Source organism: Podarcis gaigeae (assembly GCF_964106915.1).
Source record: "Podarcis gaigeae genome assembly, chromosome: 2".
NCBI classification, from domain to species: domain Eukaryota; kingdom Metazoa; phylum Chordata; class Lepidosauria; order Squamata; family Lacertidae; genus Podarcis; species Podarcis gaigeae.
The window spans coordinates 124680635-124698495 of NC_139679.1; the positions used below are offsets into that span (position 1 = coordinate 124680635).

The window sequence follows — 17861 nt, forward strand, 5'->3', positions numbered from 1 at the left end:
AGGAGGAGAAGCAGCAGGTGTTCTTACATTGTCACTATACGGCATGAATAAATGGCACAAAGGTTCCCACCTCCAACGTCTAGCAGCCAAGAGGGATAAAAATGCATCCTTACCTAATGAGGCCACCATCTCATAATTCTCCTCCATGACTTCCTTGTGCAGAGCTCTTTGGCCTGGATCCAGCAGAGCCCACTCCTCCTCCGTGAAAAACACAGCCACCTCCTCAAAGGTCAAGAGGGCCTGGAAGAAGAGGAGGAAGACGAAGAAGACGAAGAGGAAGAAGACAGAGCTTCTCTTAGATCCCCATCATCCCCACTCAACACAGAGGGAGGCTGGGTTGTCCCATCTGTGCCTCTTCCCTCCTCCCTGCTCCCCTTGCTCTTTCCCTACCTGAGGAAGCTGCCCGGCTTCTTTTTCCACTCCACCTCTAAGAAGAGACAGTCCAAACAGTGCCTCTGAGGCCATTGAGCTGCCTGTGGGAGATTTGGAGGAGGCTTAAACTGGGTCACTACTGGGACTCTCTCAGCTGTTGTCACGATGTATTTCAAAGCAGGAACAATAGAGAAAGGCGGATTTATTTAGGTTGAGAGACATTTACACAGATGGCAGACCTTTGCCTGGGGGAACAAATATTAAGTAGAGCTAGACAACCTCTGGAATTGGCAAAACGTGCATCAAACTACACATTTTCTAACAATCCTTGCATTAATTGCACATGTCTCCCGTCCTTTAACTCAAGGTCACCCAGGAGCTGCGTAGCAAAGTGTGGGTCTCCCTGGTCCAAACTCAGCACCCTAACTGTGGGCTGGGGAACCTCAGTAGCAGGGGCCAAATCCAGCCCTTGAGGCCTCGGCAATCTCCCAGGCCACCCCCCCCCCTTTTAAATCACTGCCCTGGATCTACTTATTGCATGGCTGGAAAGGACCCTTGGAATGAATGTAGCTTCTGGACAAAGGTCATATTTGCACCCATAGCTCCACCCACTTTGATCTCTGGCCCCACCCATCAATGGAATGTGGCCCCTGGATGACTGTTCAGAAGGAAATGTGGCCCTCTGGCTGGAGAACACGCCCACACCAGTTACAACAGCTATATTTTACTGAGACTGACCCACCTTACAGGGCTGTTGTGCTTTCATCCCGCCTCCCTTATCACTAGGCCCTCCCGGGGTGAGGGTGGCAGCAAGACCCTCAGGACCCCTGCACTGGGCCAATCCTGAAAGAGAAACCAGACTCTGTCCCCCCTCGAATCCATTACTGTCCCCAGAAATTTCAGTTACGGAGGGGGCATTTAATTCCTCTCCCAGCTTTGCCATAAGGATATTTAAAGGTCCCCTAAGAATCTAATCAGTTTCAAATCCTGCCACCCATTTGCTTTGCCGAGTAGGAGGGAAACGGATCAAGTGCTTTTCCAGGCTCCAGGGAATCCAAAATGCACCCCTTCACCCTAGTTTTGGCCCACCTTGCAGGGTTCTGGTGTGAGCATTGCCCAGGTGGTGGGCTTTAGAACACCTACAGTATTATAAGACCCTCCTGGCAATTTGGATGGGGACAAGGCCAGGCAGGAGTGAGGCTGGCAGCACCGGCAGAGAAAGTCCCTCAGCACCTCTGCATTGGGCCAATCCTGCAAGACAGGCCAGATCTCCCACAACTGGGAGCTTTGATTCTCCTTCCTGACAAATTCCCAAGAGAATATCTGGAGAAGCCACTTTTTGGAAAGTAACAGCATTAAAAACTCATCCCCCTCCCCTCCTCTTTCCCCCAAGTCCAGCTGGGGAGGGGGCATTTCTTTAATTCCTCCAGTCTTTGCCTTGAACATATTTAAAGGGCTCCTGAGCCTTGATCTGTTTCAAATCCTGCCATCCACGGGCTCATTTCCCTTGCCCAGCAGGAGGGAAACCGACAAGGTGCTTTCTCATACTTCAGGAAATGGAAAATGTGCCTCATCCCTCCAATTTTGGGGCACAAAAACAGCACAGCAACCCCCCCAACATGGGAAACACAACAAGGCTCTTTAGTTTGTGCCAAAGCAACCTCAGCCTGTCAGACTAGGATTTCTGAAAGCAAATCCTTGTTTCCTTTTGCTTCCTTCTCACATCAGCCTCTTTCTTACTCAGGATGCTCCGGAGGGGGGTGTTCCAGGCTGAGTGTGCAGAAATACAAAAAAAATAGGTTAGGAGGCTGGGTCTAAGATCGGGGTGGGGGCTTCACCTGGTGCGTTTCAGTGCATAGGTGCCAACTCCCCGGGTCCCTGAGCACCCACCCATTTCCCCATGAAGGGGCCGGGCACCCACAAATTTCGGTGCCAGGGCCATGCATACTGAATGGCACCCACAGCCCCGGGGACCCACGGTCGTGGGGTGAAACTGGCACAACTGGTTCCCTGTTCCAATCAGGCTGGGTGGGGGGGAGCCCTTCTCTAGTTCGTCTCGGGAAGCAAAATGTCTCCCCCACCCCGGAGTCTCCGCTTCCAAGAGGATCCTGCAATGCAAACCTTGTTTGGGGGAGAGGACCCCCCCCCCCACCTTGCAGCCGACTGCAGATTGCCGCTCCTGGTTCCTAGAGGGAAAGGGGGGAGACCTTCCTTGCTTTCATCCCCCCCCCCCGACCTGTTTGTAGGTTCAGGGGGAGGAAAAGCAAAGCAAATTCTTCTTCCTCCCTGCACCCCAAATCTCCCCTTCCCAAGAAATGTTGCACCTTTTCCCTCCTCCTTTGCAGGCCTCCTTCTTTTCCGGGGGTGTGCATGGAGACCCCACCCCTCCAACATTGCCTCTACCCCTCCCGCCCTGCTCCGTCACTTCCTGCCTCTCTAGGAAGCGAGTTATTGACCCAGGGGGAGAGGGGGGGACATTCCCCCTCCCTGCAAGCAGAGACCTAAGAATGTAGTGGGAAAGGACCCCCCCTCCACGGTCACGGAGTCTAGTGTCCCTCGGCCTTTTTCCAACCATGGCCCCCTCCCGACCTTCTTTCCTTCCTTTGCTCCCCCCCCCCCACGGTAGAAAGGTAGCTATTTAAATGTTTTGCTTGTACATAGACCTTTTTTATTTATAGTTTTTATTTATAAATCCACTGCAAAGCACGGGCACTTTGTGCTTTTCTTTCTTCACTTCTCACTTCCCTCTGTGGCCCCCCCGAGTCTCGTGCCCTGGCCCCCCATTTACACGATCTTCACCTGTTGCCCCCTTGGAATATCCATATGCCCTCCCCCCTTTACAAACACTGTTTTAGTCTTTAACCAGTTACCTGGGAGTAAACCCCATTGAATTGAGTGGGACTGACTTCTGAGTAAACATCCTGTTCAATCCGGGGGGAGTTACCTGGAGTGAGCCCCTTATGGTTTCTCCCCATGGGTTTCATTTTGGGGAAAATTAGCAATGAGCCTACAGTAAAGCATTTTGCACACTCTTGTCACACGCCTGCTTGATTTGAGATGCTCCCACACTCCCCTGCGCCACCTTCCCATGTTGTGCAAAACATGCAGAGAGGAATTGGGTCTTTCCTGGTTCTCCCACTAAACACCCCCTTTATTCCTGAGACCCCACCTGCCTGCAGACTGCCTTGCCAGAGTGGTGCATGCTCTAGTTACCTCCCACTTGCACTACTGCAATGCAAACTGCTTGGGGCTACTTTTGAAGGTGACCTGGAAACTACAACTAATTCAGAATGTGGCAGCCACACTATTGACTGGGAGTGGCCACCGAGACCATATAACACTGGTCCTAAAGTATCTTCACTGGCTCCCTGTATGTTTACGAGCACAATTCAAAATGTTGGTGCTGGCCTAAACAGCCTTGGCCCAGTATACCCGAAGGAGCGTCTCCACCCCCATCATCCAGACTGGAAAATGAGGTCCTCTTCAGGGGGTCTTCTGGCAGTTCCCTCACTGTGAGAAGTTACAGGGTAGCAGGCAGAGAGCTCGGTAGTGGCGCCCTCCCATCAGATGTCAAAGAGATAAACAGCTACAGTGGTACCTCTGGTTGCACACGCTTCAGGTTACAAGCTCCACCACCCCGGAAGTAGCCGCTCCTGGTTGTGAACTTTGCCCCAGGATGTGAGCGGAAATCACACACCAGAAGTGTCCAAGCAGCAGGAAGCACCATTAGCGAAAGCACGCCTCATGCTACGAGCGGTTTCTGGTTATGAACGGACCTCCGGAATGGATTCCATTAGTAACCAGAGGTACCACTTACAGATAGGTAGCCGTGTTGGTCTGCCATAGTCAAAACAAAAAAAAATCCTTCCAGTAGCACCTTAAAGACCAACTAAGTTAGTTCTTGGTATGAGCTTTCGTGTGCATGCACACTTCAGTGTATCTGAAGAAGTGTACATGCACACAAAAGCTCATACCAAGAACTAACTTAGTTGGTCTTTAAGGTGCTACTGGCAGAGGTACCACTGTACACAACTTTCCAAAACATAGTACTGTATCAGGAAGCATTTAATAATTGATGTTTTGTGTGTTTTTATTATGTCAGAAGTTGTCCAGAGTGTCTGGGTCAACCCAATCAGATGATGATGATGATGATTATTATTGCTTGTCACAAAAGCAGTAGCCCTGGGGTAGCTACATGATGTTTAGGAGTGAAAATGGCCAACCAAGGGATTCACTGGTACCTGCAGCATCTTTTCTTTCCAAAATTGTTCCATTCTTCCACTGAGTTGTGTTTGTGCCACAGATGGAGAGGGTAAGGGTTAATTTCACACATGTGGATCCCTCCCTGTGCCCTATTGGTTGGAAGGAAGTTTCTTGTCGGCTGCAATAGTAAGGTAAAGGTAAAGGGACCCCCTGACCATTAGGTCCTCGTGACCAATTCTGGGGTTGCGGCGCTCATCTCGCTTTATTAGCCAAGGGAGCCAGTGTACAGCTTCTGGGTCATGTGGCCCGCATGACTAAGCCGCTTCTGGCGAACCAGAGCAGCACACGGAAACGCCGTTTATCTTCCTGCCGGAGTGGTACCTATTTATTTACTTGCACTTTGACGTGCTTTCGATCTGCTAGGTTGGCAGGAGCTGGGACCGAGCAACGGGAGCTCACCCCGTCAAGGGGATTCGAACTGCCAACCTTCTGATCGGCAAGTCCTAGGCTCTGTGGTTTAACCCACAACGCCACCTGCGTCCCTGCTGTAATAATAGGTATGTCTTAAATCCCAATTGCAAAGGTGGAGGGAGCCTCTCTGTCTTAAATGCCCTGAGATGGTTGCAGCCTTATGGCAGTTCATAATTTGTAGGAAGTTCTCCTGTGGTTTCTCCCCTCTGGGTGCTAATTTGGGGAGAATTAAGCATGAGCTTACACTGATGTATTTTACACCCTCTTGTGTCACCTGACACTTGCTTCTAGACCCACACTGCCCTGTTGCCACCTTCCCACCTCATGCAAGATGCACAGCTAAGAGCTGAGACTTTTCTGCCTCTTCCACTAAACACCCCCTTTATTCCTGCTGCCACCAGCTATGCTTTTTCTGAACACCTTGCCCTTCACAGAATGAGGAGGCATTGCAGCACTATTAATGTATGACCTATAGACCATGTATGAGGGCTTCAGTATGGAGAGCCAGTGTGGTGTAGTGGTTAAGAGCGGTAGTCACGTAATCTGGTGAACCGGGTTCGTGTCTCCGCTCCTCCACATGCAGCTGCTGGGTGACCTTGGGCCAGTCACACTTCTTTGAAGTCTCTCAGCCCCACTCACCTCACAGAGTGTTTGTTGTGGGGGAGGAAGGGAAAGGAGATTGTTAGCCGCTTTGAGACTCCTGAAGGGGAGTGAAAGGCGGGATATCAAATCCAAACTCTTCTTCTTTAGGCAGATAAGAAGTTGCTTTCAGCCTGTTTCTTATTTGTTGCTTTATTGCAGTTAAAACAATGCGTCTCATGCCGCCGTTCCTATAATACTAGTTTAACCAACTCTTTTTGCAAAGCAACACCACGAATCTCACACTCCCCTTTCACAACTATCCATTCCTAGCTCCAAACATCAACTTTTCCAACTCTCTCAACCAAAGACCAAAATTAAGCCGACTCTCAGCCCATCATCACTAATCACAACAACTCCAGATTCACACCCCTTCTCCCTATCTAATAATACAAAGCAACTTATACTTTACTAAGTAGTGTGAGCATTCATTACTTTACTACATGAATGTACAACTTTACATTGACACAGCAGAATATCACATACACAGAATGTGTTTAAATTTGATTTCTACCTATAGGAACCTGTTCATCTGAAGGAAGAAGTGAACTCTTGAGGGGAAAACTTTCTACCCTCCATAATACTAAATGGTTTCTCCCCTATGAGTCTGTAAACATTTTGTATGTACTTTATTAAACTGAAGCACTTCAGTTTCACATGTGGTGGGATCGCAAAAAAATAATAATCTTCTGACTGAAGTTCTTTCCACACTCCATATTCCTACATGGTTACTCCCTTGTGTGAGTCCGTTGATGATTTCTAAGTGTTCCACTACAGATGAAGCTCTTTCCACATTCAATACATTTATATGGTTTCTCCCCTGTGTGAGTCTGTTGATGTTTTCTAAGCGTTCCACTCTCAGTGAAGCTCTTTCCACACTCCATACATTTATATGGGTTCTCCCCTGTGTGAATTCGCTGATGTTGTCTCAAGTTTCCACTGTGACTGAAGCACTTCCCACACTCCATACATCTAAATGGTTTCTCCCCTGTATGAGTTCGTTGATGTACAATAAGGTATCCATTGTCACTGAAGCTCTTTCCACACTCCATACATTTATATGGTTTCTCCCCCGTATGAATTCGTAGATGTGTTGTAAGAGTTCCATTCCGACTGAAGCTGTGCCCACACTCCTCACATTTAAATGGTTTCTCCCCTGTGTGAATTCGTTGATGTACGGTAAGATTTCCGCTTTCGCTGAAGCTCTTTCCACACTCCATACATTTAAATGGTTTTTCCCCTGTATGGGTCCGTACGTGTACGGTAAGTTTTCCATTTTCACTGAAGCTCTTCCCACACTCCATACATTTAAATGGTTTCTCCCCTGTGTGAGTCTGTAGATGTGTTGTAAGACCTCCACTGTGACTGAAGCTCTTCCTACATTCCATACATTTAAATGGTTTCTCCCCTGTGTGAGTTCGTTGATGTCTAGTAAGGTGTGAGCACTGTCTGAAGCTCCTTCCACACTCAATACATTTAAAGGGTTTCTCCCCTGTGTGATATCGTTGATGTATAGTAAGGTATGAGCACTGAAGGAAACACTTGCCACACTCCAAACATTTAAATGGTTTCTCCCCGGTGTGACTTTGCTGATGCACAGTGAGTGTTGAACTACAAATGAAGCACATTCCACACGCCACACATTTATATGGTTTCTCCCCTGTGTGAGTTCGCAGATGTCTTGTAAGAGTTCCATTCTCACTGAAGCACTTCCCGCACTCCATACATTTAAATGGTTTCTCACCTGTGTGAGTTCGTTGATGAACACTAAGATTTCCGCTTTCACTGAAGCTCTTTCCACACTCCATACAGTTAAATGGTTTTTCCCCTGTATGAGTTCGTATATGTATGTTAAGTTTTCCATTTTCACTGAAGCTCTTCCCACACTCCATACATTTAAATGGTTTCTCCCCTGTGTGAGTCTGGAGATGTCTTTTAAGATCTCCACTGTGACTGAAGCTCTTTCCACACTCCATACATTTAAATGGTTTCTCCCCTGTGTGAGTTCGTTGATGTTTAGTAAGGTGTGAACACTGCCTGAAGCTCCTTCCACACACAATACATTTAAAGGGTTTCTCCCCTTTGTGGATTTGTTGATGTTTTGTGAGAGATACACTGTGACGGAAGCTCTTTCCACACTCCGTACATTTAAAGGGCTTCTCCCCTGTATGAATTCGTAGATGTGTTGCAAGAGTTCCATTCCGTCTGAAGCACTTTCCACACTCCACACATTTAAATGGTTTCTCCTCTGTGTTAGTTTGTAGATGTGTGCTAAGGTGTTCACTCAAACTGAAGTAATTTACAGATGGCCCCTCAAAATTCTGATTGCCTTCTCCATCACCTGGTTTAAAGTGGGTGATAAGAAAATATTGTTAGAGAACCAGAGAACTTAAGACACAGCAAGACCAATCAGCACCGTCTCCTATTTTAACACCTCCAGCATTCCTCCCTCTACTATGTACCAAATTTTTAGGAAAGGAAAGGAAATCTGAAAATAGTCTCAAGAACCCTTAGTATCCAGTTCTACCTTCAACTCCCATGTAACACGGAGCACCAAGAGAACCTTCTATGCTGAGGTGAGGCATCTATGGCCCTCCAGATGTGGTTGGACTCTAAGTACCATCAACCCAAGTAAAGATGGCCAATGACCAGGGATGGCGGGAGTTGTAGTGCAGCAACCTCCGGAGGGAGACACTTTTTCCATCTTCCCCCTCCTGTGAAAATACTAAGCCTCTGTATTCAGTTTTCTCCTTCCTCCCTGATCTGTAATATCTGACTGATACATTCCAACCAACTGTTCACATCACCTAAACCTGCACCAGGATGCTGGAAAAGATGGGCCCTTGTTCTGATCCAAAAGGGATCTTTTTATATTTGTACACACCAAAAGGAGACATAGACAGTTACAGTCTCACAGCAAAGTGGAAGTATGTACCTCTGAATTGGTCCAGGACAACATCCCTGTATTTTTCTGTTCCTAGCGAGATGTGCTCAGACTTGAGTATCAGAGTCTCTGCTATGTGGACTAAGTAAAACAAAAGTGCTGTATTAGTAGTAGTCATAATAATAATAATAATAATAATAATAATAATAATAATAATAATAATAATAAAAAACTTTTATTTGTTTCCTGCCCTCCCCAGCTTAGACTGGGCTCAGGGCGGCTAACATCAAATATATAACAGTGATATAAAATCAAACAATAATTATATTACGTCCTAAAAACAGGTCGGAATCAAAATAAATTCCAATTACATGGCTTTCCACAGGGTTAGTGTTGAGAACAGTAAATGCTCATCAGGCCCAACTGTGTACGCTGATCTTAAATGCTGGGAGGCCTCTTTTGTACTAGTTGATATACAAAAAGAGGAGGAGACAAGCTGAGCCATGATGAAAGGCCAGGCACAACAACTCTGTCTTACACGCCCTGCGGAAAGATGTCAAATCTCGCAGGGCCCTGATCTCTTGTGGCATAGCGTTCCATCATACTGGTCCTGGCCAGCCTAATCTCCCTGAGGCCCAGGATCTCCAGGATGTTATTATTTGCAGACTGTAAGGTCCTTCGTGGGGCATACCAGGAGAGGTGGTCCCTTAGGTAAGAGGGTCCTAGGCCGTATAGGGCTTTAAAGGTTAAAACTGGGAGCCAGTGCAGCTGTTATAACACTGGATGAATGTGATCCCGCGGCAAAGACCCCGTAAGGAGTCTTGTCACGGCATTCTGTACCCGCTGGAGTTTTGGGGTCAGCTTCAAGGGCAGCCCCAAGTAAAGTGAGTTACAATAATCAAGCCTGGAGGCGACTGTCGCATGGATCACAGTGGCGAGGTCTGGGCAAGAGAGGTAAGGGACCAAACTGCTTAGCTTGGCGGAGATGGAAAAATGCCGCCTTTGTTGTAGCTGTAACCTGCACTTCCATAGCAAGGGAGGCGTCAAGGATTACACCCAAACTCTTGACAGAAGGCGTTGGCACTAATTGCGCCCCCACAAGAGATGGGAGTTTGTGGTAATACAGTGGTACATCTGGTTATGAACTTAATTCGTTCCAGTGGTCCATTCTCAACTCGAAACAGTTCTTAACCTGAGGCACACTTTCGCTAACGGGGCGATTCCGCTCGCATCCTGGGGCAAAGTTCGCAACCAGGAGCGCCTACGTCCGGGTTAGCAGAGCTCGTAAGCCAAAGCTTTCGCAAGAAGGACGGTTTGTAACTACCGGTATTATTTTATATGACTCTAAAAATATACAACAATATTAATCTTTTGAGGCAAAGACAATAAAGTATCTGCTGGCCCACTAAAAGCTAATAAATGATGTGGACCAGGAAATCTCATGCCACCATTATTAACCTGTGAGTCTCTTTGTAGATTTTCCCTTTTTAGGTTTTTTGGGGGAATTCATACCACAATATAAGCTTCTGAAGAGTTACCTACTGACAAAAGTACAGTGTTGCTATAAACTACAATCTTCAACATCACTTCGGACAACAAAAGAGGCTTCAAGATACTCTCAAGGCAAAATGAAGTATAGGCATAGAAAACACTGGCCTGCAAGAGTGCCAACTGGAAAATAGCTTTACCAAAGGCTTCATGGACTTTGAAGAATCACAAGGCTCAGGACAAAAGGGAGAAACAAGCTAAGAGGAAAGCCTGTTTGGCAAAACTTCACTGTGATTAACTCCTGCCCGGAAACCTATGTCCCCAACTGTGTATGGATCCAGAATTTGACCCTACAGTCACTTACAGACACACCGTTAACACCGTGTTCATGGAAGACCTGACTATGAGGATTTGCCAAAGAAGAAGACACAGCATGAATAAATGGCTCAAACAGCAGTTTTACACTTCCAACATCTAACAGCCAAGAGGAATAAAAATGTACCCTCACCTAGAGAGGCCACCATCTCATAAGTCTCCTCCATGACTTCCTTGTACAGAGCTCTTTGGCCACGATCCAGCAGAGCCCACTCCTCCTCCGTAAAAAACACAGCCACCTCCAAAAAGGTCAAGAGAGCCTGAAAGAAGAGGAAGAAAACAGAGCTTCTCTTTGGTCCCCATCATCCCCACTCAGCACAGAGGGAGGCTGGGTGGTCCCATCTGTGCCTCTTCCCTCCTCCCTGCTCCCGTTGCTCTTTCCCTACCTGAGGAAGCTGCTTGGCTCCTCTTTCCACTCCACCTCTGAGAAGAGGCCGTTCAGAGGGGGTCTCAGAAGCCATTGCGCTGCCAGTGGAAAGGACGGAGGAGGAGGAGGAGGCGTAAACTGGGCCACTTCTGGGACTCTCTCAGCTGTTGCCACAATGCATTTCAATGCAGGGAGCAGGTCTTTAAAGAGAAAAATGCAGAAATTATTATTATTAATATTATTATTACAGAATTGAATTTATATTCCACTCTATACCCGGAGGTCTCAGCGGTTCATAGAAAGGCAGATTTATTTAGGGTGGGAGACATTTACACAGACAGCATACCTTTTACAAATTACAAATACCAATACTAATAAATCAATACTCATAAATTCTAATTACAAATGCGAAATCCAAAAACATATTGTGAAACATATATGAAATAGTTGTGTTGTTGCTGTTTAGTTGTTTAGTCGTGTCCAACTCTTCGTGAACCCATGGACCAGAGCACGCCAGGCACTCCTGTCTTCCACTGCCTCCCGCAGTTTGGTCAAACTCATGCTGGTAGCTGCAAGAACATTGTCCAATCATCTTGTCCTCTGTCGTCCCCTTCTCCTTGTGCCCTCAATCTTTCCCAACATCAGGGTCTTTTCCAGGGAGTCTTCTCTTCTCATGAGGTGGCCAAAGTATTGGAGCTTCAGGATCTGTCCTTCCAGTGAGCACTCAGGGCTGATTTCCTTCAGAATGGAGAGGTTTGATCTTCTTGCAGTCCATGGGACTCTCAAGAGTCTCCTCCAGCACCATAATTCAAAAGCATCAATTCTTCGGCGATCAGCCTTCTTTATGGTCCAGCTCTCACTTCCATACATCACTACTGGGAAAACCATAGCTTAATCATACGGAACTTTGTTGGCAAGGTGATGTCTCTGCTTTTTAAGATGCTGTCTAGGTTTGTCATTGCTTTTCTCCCAAGAAGCAGGCGTCTTTTAATTTCGTGGCTGCTGCCACCATCTGCAGTGATCATGGAGCCCAAGAAAGTAAAATCTCTCACTGCCTCCATTTCTTCCCCTTCTATTTGCCAAGCAGGAGGGAAACTGATGAGGGGCTTTTTCATGCTTCAGGAAATGGAAAATGTTCCTCTTCCCTCCAATTTTGGGGCACAAAAGCAGCACAGCAAACCCTCCCCAACTGCACCCCCAACATGGGAAACCCATCAGGGCTCTTTCCTTTGTGCCAAAGCAACCTCAGCCGGCCAGACTAGGATTTCTGAAAGGGCCTCCCCCTTCCCAAGAAGCAAATTATTGCTTCCTTTTGTTTCCTTCTCACATGAGCCTCTTTCTTACTCAGGAAGCTCCTGAGGCCAATGTCGAGGGAATGTCAAGGGAACTGTCCATCTCTCACCCCCCACCCAATTCGAAATCTCCCCCCTCTCTCCCAATGCAGAGGCGACTCTGTTCTCCAGCTGCTTCCACTTCCTCTCCCCTGCTTGCCCTCCCGATCTCCGCCCCACTGAGGGAGGGGCTTCAGCAGCAGATTTAAGAGGGGGCAGGTCAGGGTCCTGGAGGAGTTCACCCCACCCCTCCCGCCCAGACCGGCTCCCTGACGCAGGAGGCAGAGCCTGGGGAGGAGCGATGGGGGGGGGGCAGTGAGAAGGGAGATGGAGGTTGTTAAACAGAGAGGAGCGTCACTAGGCGGAATGGGGCTGCCCCCCCCTTGAACGGAGGAGGACTGACTTCTGAGTCAACATGCACAGGGTGGGGCTGCAAATCCCTTTGTAATTAAGTTGCATGGGGGGGGGACCCTTTTCTGGTTCCTCTCAAATGTCTTCGCTCCCCCTCCCCCCACCATGGGAGCCTGGCTTGATCTCTGCGCTTCGAAAAGGATCTTGCAATGCAAACCCTGTTGGGGGAGGGGGACCCCACTTTGCAACAGAACGGCCTGCATCCAGCCCCCCCCCCGCCCCACTGATTCCCACAGAGAAAGGGCAGAGTCCCTCCCTGCTTTCCTTTCTCTTCTCTCCCCCCCCCCCAATCCTCCCGCCTCCTTTCCCAGCTGCCCGGTTTGTAGATTCAGGGAGAAGGAAAGCAAATCCTTTCCCCATCCCCAAATAACCCCCAAATATGCGGCACCTCTTTCTCCTCTTCTCCAAGTCCGCTTCTCTTCCGCGAATGATGATGGAGACCCCTCCCCTCAAAATAGCCTCCCCCCAAAAAAAAGAACTTCCTGCCTCTCTAGGAAGCGGAGCTTATTGACCCAGAGGGAGGGGAGGGGCAGGAGATCCGCCTCCCCCCCCCCTGCAAACATGAATTTCCTTCCCAGCCGGCAAGCTCTATATTCCCGTTTATTGAGTGAGAAATTCATGGGTTCGAATCCGCGCAGAGGCAGCGAAAGACAACACACACACACACAACCCAATTTTTGAAAAGCCTCCTCCTGGAAAGGGGTTTAGAGCATTAATGGAAGACAACCCTAAAAGGTGGTCCTCCCTGGATGCTTAAGTCCAGTCAAAGGCATCTCACTTTCAGGCCGAGAGTCCAACTGTGGGCATCTTGCAGCACCTGCTGTGGCTGCTTCATGTCATGCGCAAATGCTCAATGCCGGCAGAGGGAGAAGCAGCTCCAGATGAACTCTGCTTTCAGCCTCCTGTACACCTGCTCTTTCTACAGATTTCTGAAAGATGGGCCAATAGTAATAGCTACAATAATAATTTATTATTTACACCCTGCTCATCTGGCTGGGTTCCCCCAGCCACTCTGGGCAGCTCCCAACAGAATATTAAAAACATGATAAAACATCAAACATAAAAAACGTGGGCACAGAGATCCCGCTCTCCACAGGGAAATGACTCTCCTGAAACCACTGGCAATGCCCACATTTCCCTGTGCCACCTTCCCTCCATATGTTGGTTGTTCCCCTCAGCACCTCCTTTATTCCAGCTGCCACCAGGGATTTTATCCACTTTGCCGTTAACGTAGCCATGAATGAGAAGCTATTGCAAAACAATGAATTCATAAAATATAAACGACATAGGACAGTTTATAACTTACTTTGTGCACGTAAGACAACCATTCCAGTCTTTCTGCGTTTTCATTGTTCCTTTGTTGCAATTATAAAAATGGGCTTTATGGTGCTGTTGCTATAACAGGGGGTTGGAATTGACCTTTGGAGTCCCTTTCAACTCTACAGTTCTAGGATTCTAGAGCCAATCCTGCTTCCTAAACACCACGGTTGTCAGGGACACAGCCGCCCAGAACAGTGCTGAGGAGTCTGAATGGGACAAAGAGCCAGACGTGGAAAGGGTGGCTTTTTCTCCTTCTCAGCTACGAATGATCAAAGAAGAAGTATCTGTCTTTGTAACATCTGGGTGACATTTAAAGAAATGTACTATATTTATATATAGTATTATTGTAGCAAGTGGGGGTAATAGGGAACTGTAGAGTCATACCTCGCGTTGAAGTTGCTTCAGGATAAGTATTTTCAGGTTGCGCACTGCAGCGACCTGGAAGTAACGGAGCACATTACTTCCGGGTTTTGCCTCTTGTGCATATGGTCAAAATGACGTCATGTGAAGAAGCAGCGAATCGTGAACCGCGCAGACGCAGGTTGCGTTCGCTTCTGAATGCGAATAATATAGGCCTACTAATAAAGATGAGTATTTTTCATCATAGGCACCTACACAACACAAAACACTGTTCCTGTATGTTGGTTTTATTTTTTATCTTATATTTTGGAAATGTACATCCAGGTTTTTTCCTTCAAATTTTTTTGAGAGTGAGGCCCTAAGCTATAGCTTGTTTAGCTTATACGTAAATCCGTCACTGTCTGTGAGATCGTTGATGTTTCCTAAGAGTTACACTTTTACTGAAGCAGCTTCCACAATCCATACATTTAAATGGTTTCTCCCCTGTGTGAGATCGTTGATGTTTAGTAAGAGCTCCACTCTCACTGAAACTCTTTCCATGATCAATACATTTAAATGGTTCATTCTTGTACAGTAAGTACAGTGGTACCTCGGGTTACAGACGCTTCAGGTTACAGACGGGTTATGAACTTTACTTCAGGATGAGAAAAGAAATCACATGGTGGCAATGGGAGGCCCCATTAGCTAAAGTGGTACCTCAGGTTAAGAACAGTTTCAGGTTAAGAACAGACCTCCAAAACGAATTAAGTTCTTAACCCGAGGTACCACTGTATTCCATTGTGACTGAAGCTCTATGCACACACTACAGGTTTCTCTCATGTGAGTTTGTAGATGTATGGTCAAATCTGAAGGTTCACTGAAACCCTTTCCTCCCGCCAAACATTTATACGGTTACCCCCATGTATGTGTTTGTAGATGTATTGTAAGTTGTCCACCTTCACTGAAACCCTTCCCACAATCCATACATTTAAATGGTTTTTCCAGTGTGACTATGTTGGTGCACAGTGAGTTTCCAACTACAAATAAAGCTCTTTCCACACTCCAAACATTTAAATGGTTTCTCCCCTGTATGAGATCGTTTATGTCTTGTAAGAGCTCCACTCTGACTGAAGCACTTCCCACAATACAAACATCTATATGGTTTCTCACCTGTGTGAGTTCGTTGATGTTTTCTAAGAGCTCCACTCTCAATGAAACCCTTCCCACACTCCATACATTTAAATGGTTTCTCACCCGTGTGAGTTCGTTCATGTACAGTAAGTATTCCATTGTAACTGAAGCTTTGTCCACAAACCATACATCTAAAGGGTTTCTCTCCTGTGTGAGTTCGTAGATGCGTTGTAAGAGCTCCACACTGAATGAAACCCTTCCCACACTCCATACATTTATATGGTTTCTCCCCTATATGAGTTCGTTGATGTATTGTCAGTTTTGCACCTTCACTGAAACCCTTCCCACAATCCTTACATTTAAATGGTTTCTCCCCGGTGTGACTCTGTTGGTGCTCGGTGAGTTTCCAACTACAGATGAAACTCTTTCCACACTCCATACATTTAAATGGTTTCTCCCCTGTGTGAGTTCGTTGATGTACAGTAAGTTTTCCATTTTCACTGAAGCTCTTTCCGCACTCCCTACATTTAAATGGTTTCTCCCCTGTGTGAGTTCGCTGATGTTTTGTGAGAGCTCCTCTCTCAATGAAACCCTTCCCACAATCCATACATTTAAATGGTTTCTCCCCTGTGTGAGTTCGTTGATGTTTTGCAAGAGATCCATTCTCACTGAAGCTCTTCCCACACTCCAAACATTTAAATGGTTTCTCCCCTGTGTGAGTTCGTTGATGTCTTGAAAGAGTTCCATTCTTACTGAAGCTCTTTCCACACTCCCTACATCTAAATGGTTTCTCCTTTGTGTGAATTCCTTGATGTATGGTAAGTATTCCAATTTCACTGAAACTCTTCCCACACTCCATACATTTAAAGAGTTTCTCCCCCGTGTTAGTTTGAAGATGTGTCCTAAGGTGTTCACTCGCAGTGAAGTACTTTACAGATGGCCCCTCAAAATTCTGATTGCCTTCTCCATCACCTGGTTTAAAGTGGGAGAGAAAGATAATATTGTTAGGTCTTCAAGGAAGAGAACCAGAGAACTTAAGACACAGCAAGACCATTCAGCACCTTCTCTTCTTTTAACACCTCCAGTATTCTTCCCACTCCTATGTACCAAATTTATATGAAAGGAAAGGAAATCTAAAAATAGTCTCAAAAACCCTTAGTATCCAGTTCTACCTTCAACTCCCATGTAACACTGAACACCAAGAGAAACCTTCTATGCTGAGTTGAGGCATCTAAGGCCCTCCAGATGTGGTTGGACTCTAAGTACCATCAACCCAACTAAAGAAGTCCAAGGGCTGATGGGAGCTGTAGCGCAGCAACCTCTGGAGGGACACACTTTCTCCATCTTCCCCCTCCTGTGAAAATGCTATGCCTCTGTATTCAGTTTTCTCCTTCCTCCCTGATCTGTAATATCTGGCTGATACATTCCAGGAAACTGTTCACATTACCTAAACCTGCACCAGGATGCTGAAAAAGATGGGCCCTCCCTCTGATCCAAAAGGGATCTTTGTACACACTGAAAGGCGACAGACAAAGGTACAGCCTCACAGCAAAGTGGAAGTATGTACCTCTCAATTGGTCCGGAACAACATCTCTGTATTTTTCTGTTCCAAGTGAGGAGATGAGCTCAGACTTGAGTATCAGACCCTCTGCTATGTGGAATAAGAAAAACAGAAGTCCTGTTTATATATATATGTGACTGTAAAAATATACAAAAGTATTAATCTTTTGAAGCAAAGACAGCAAAGTATCTGGTGGACCATTAAAAGTTAATAAATGACGTGGACCAGGAAACCTCATGCCACCATTATTAACCTGTCAGTCTCTTTCTATATTTTACATAGGATTTTTTGGGGGGTGAGCATTTCATACAACAATATCAGCTTATGAAGAGTTACCTACTGACAAAAGTACAGCATTGCTATAAAGTCCAATCTTCAACATCACCTTCATTGGACTGGTCATATTGTTCAGATGCCTGATTATCATCTTCCAAAGCAACTATTCTATTCCCAACTTAAGAATGGAAAGAATATCAATGATTAAAATGACAGTACTTCCCCAAATCCTCTTTCTCTTTCAGACAATTCCAATAATTATTGGGACAAAATGTTTTAAAGATTGGCAGAGGGACCTGGCCAATTTTATTTGGCAGGGCAGAAAAGCAAGAATGTTGACGGAACCCAGTGAAAGAGGACGGTTCGTGGTCCCGGACCTCAGAATGTACTTTGAGGCTGCATGCTGGACTTGGTTGAAAGACTGGATGTTGCTTAGGAATACCGAAGTCTTGGATTTAGAGGGCTGGGACAAGGTTTTCAGGTGGCATGGCTACTTATGCCATGATAAAATACAAGCACATAAAGGCTTCACGAACCACCTAGTGAGGAAGGCCTTATTCAAGGTTTGGGAGAGGAATAAATCCAAAGTTATAACAAAAAACCCTTGGTGGATATCGCCTATAGAGTCAACTGCCATTCATAACATGAACAATAACTGGCCAACTAACAGAGACTTGGTGGATGAAACTGAAA

At 46.5% G+C, this 17861-nt stretch overlaps 1 protein-coding gene across 14 annotated transcripts in view; it reads right to left on the bottom strand.

Annotated features, from left to right (window-relative positions):
• The window catches only part of LOC310837272 (uncharacterized protein), a 70919-nt gene that overhangs the window by 49611 nt on the left and 3447 nt on the right, over positions 1 to 17861 (bottom strand). For 2 of the 14 annotated variants that reach the window (XM_083723551.1, XM_083723547.1), the window contains exons 1-3: positions 12930 to 13019; positions 10819 to 10999; positions 114 to 240 (exon numbers count right to left, since the gene is read on the bottom strand). The exons of 4 other annotated variants lie outside the window; for them this stretch is intronic. In XM_083723551.1, coding sequence (XP_083579677.1) covers positions 114 to 240; positions 10819 to 10893 — 202 coding nt within the window. In that variant the 5' untranslated portion in view covers positions 10894 to 10999; positions 12930 to 13019. Of the gene's footprint in view, positions 1 to 113; positions 241 to 2493; positions 2519 to 2696; positions 2763 to 10565; positions 10693 to 10818; positions 11000 to 12912; positions 13020 to 16898; positions 16983 to 17861 lie in introns of those variants that run through there. 8 more of the 14 variants (XM_083723552.1, XM_083723548.1, XM_083723550.1 and 5 more) reach the window with 6 other exon arrangements.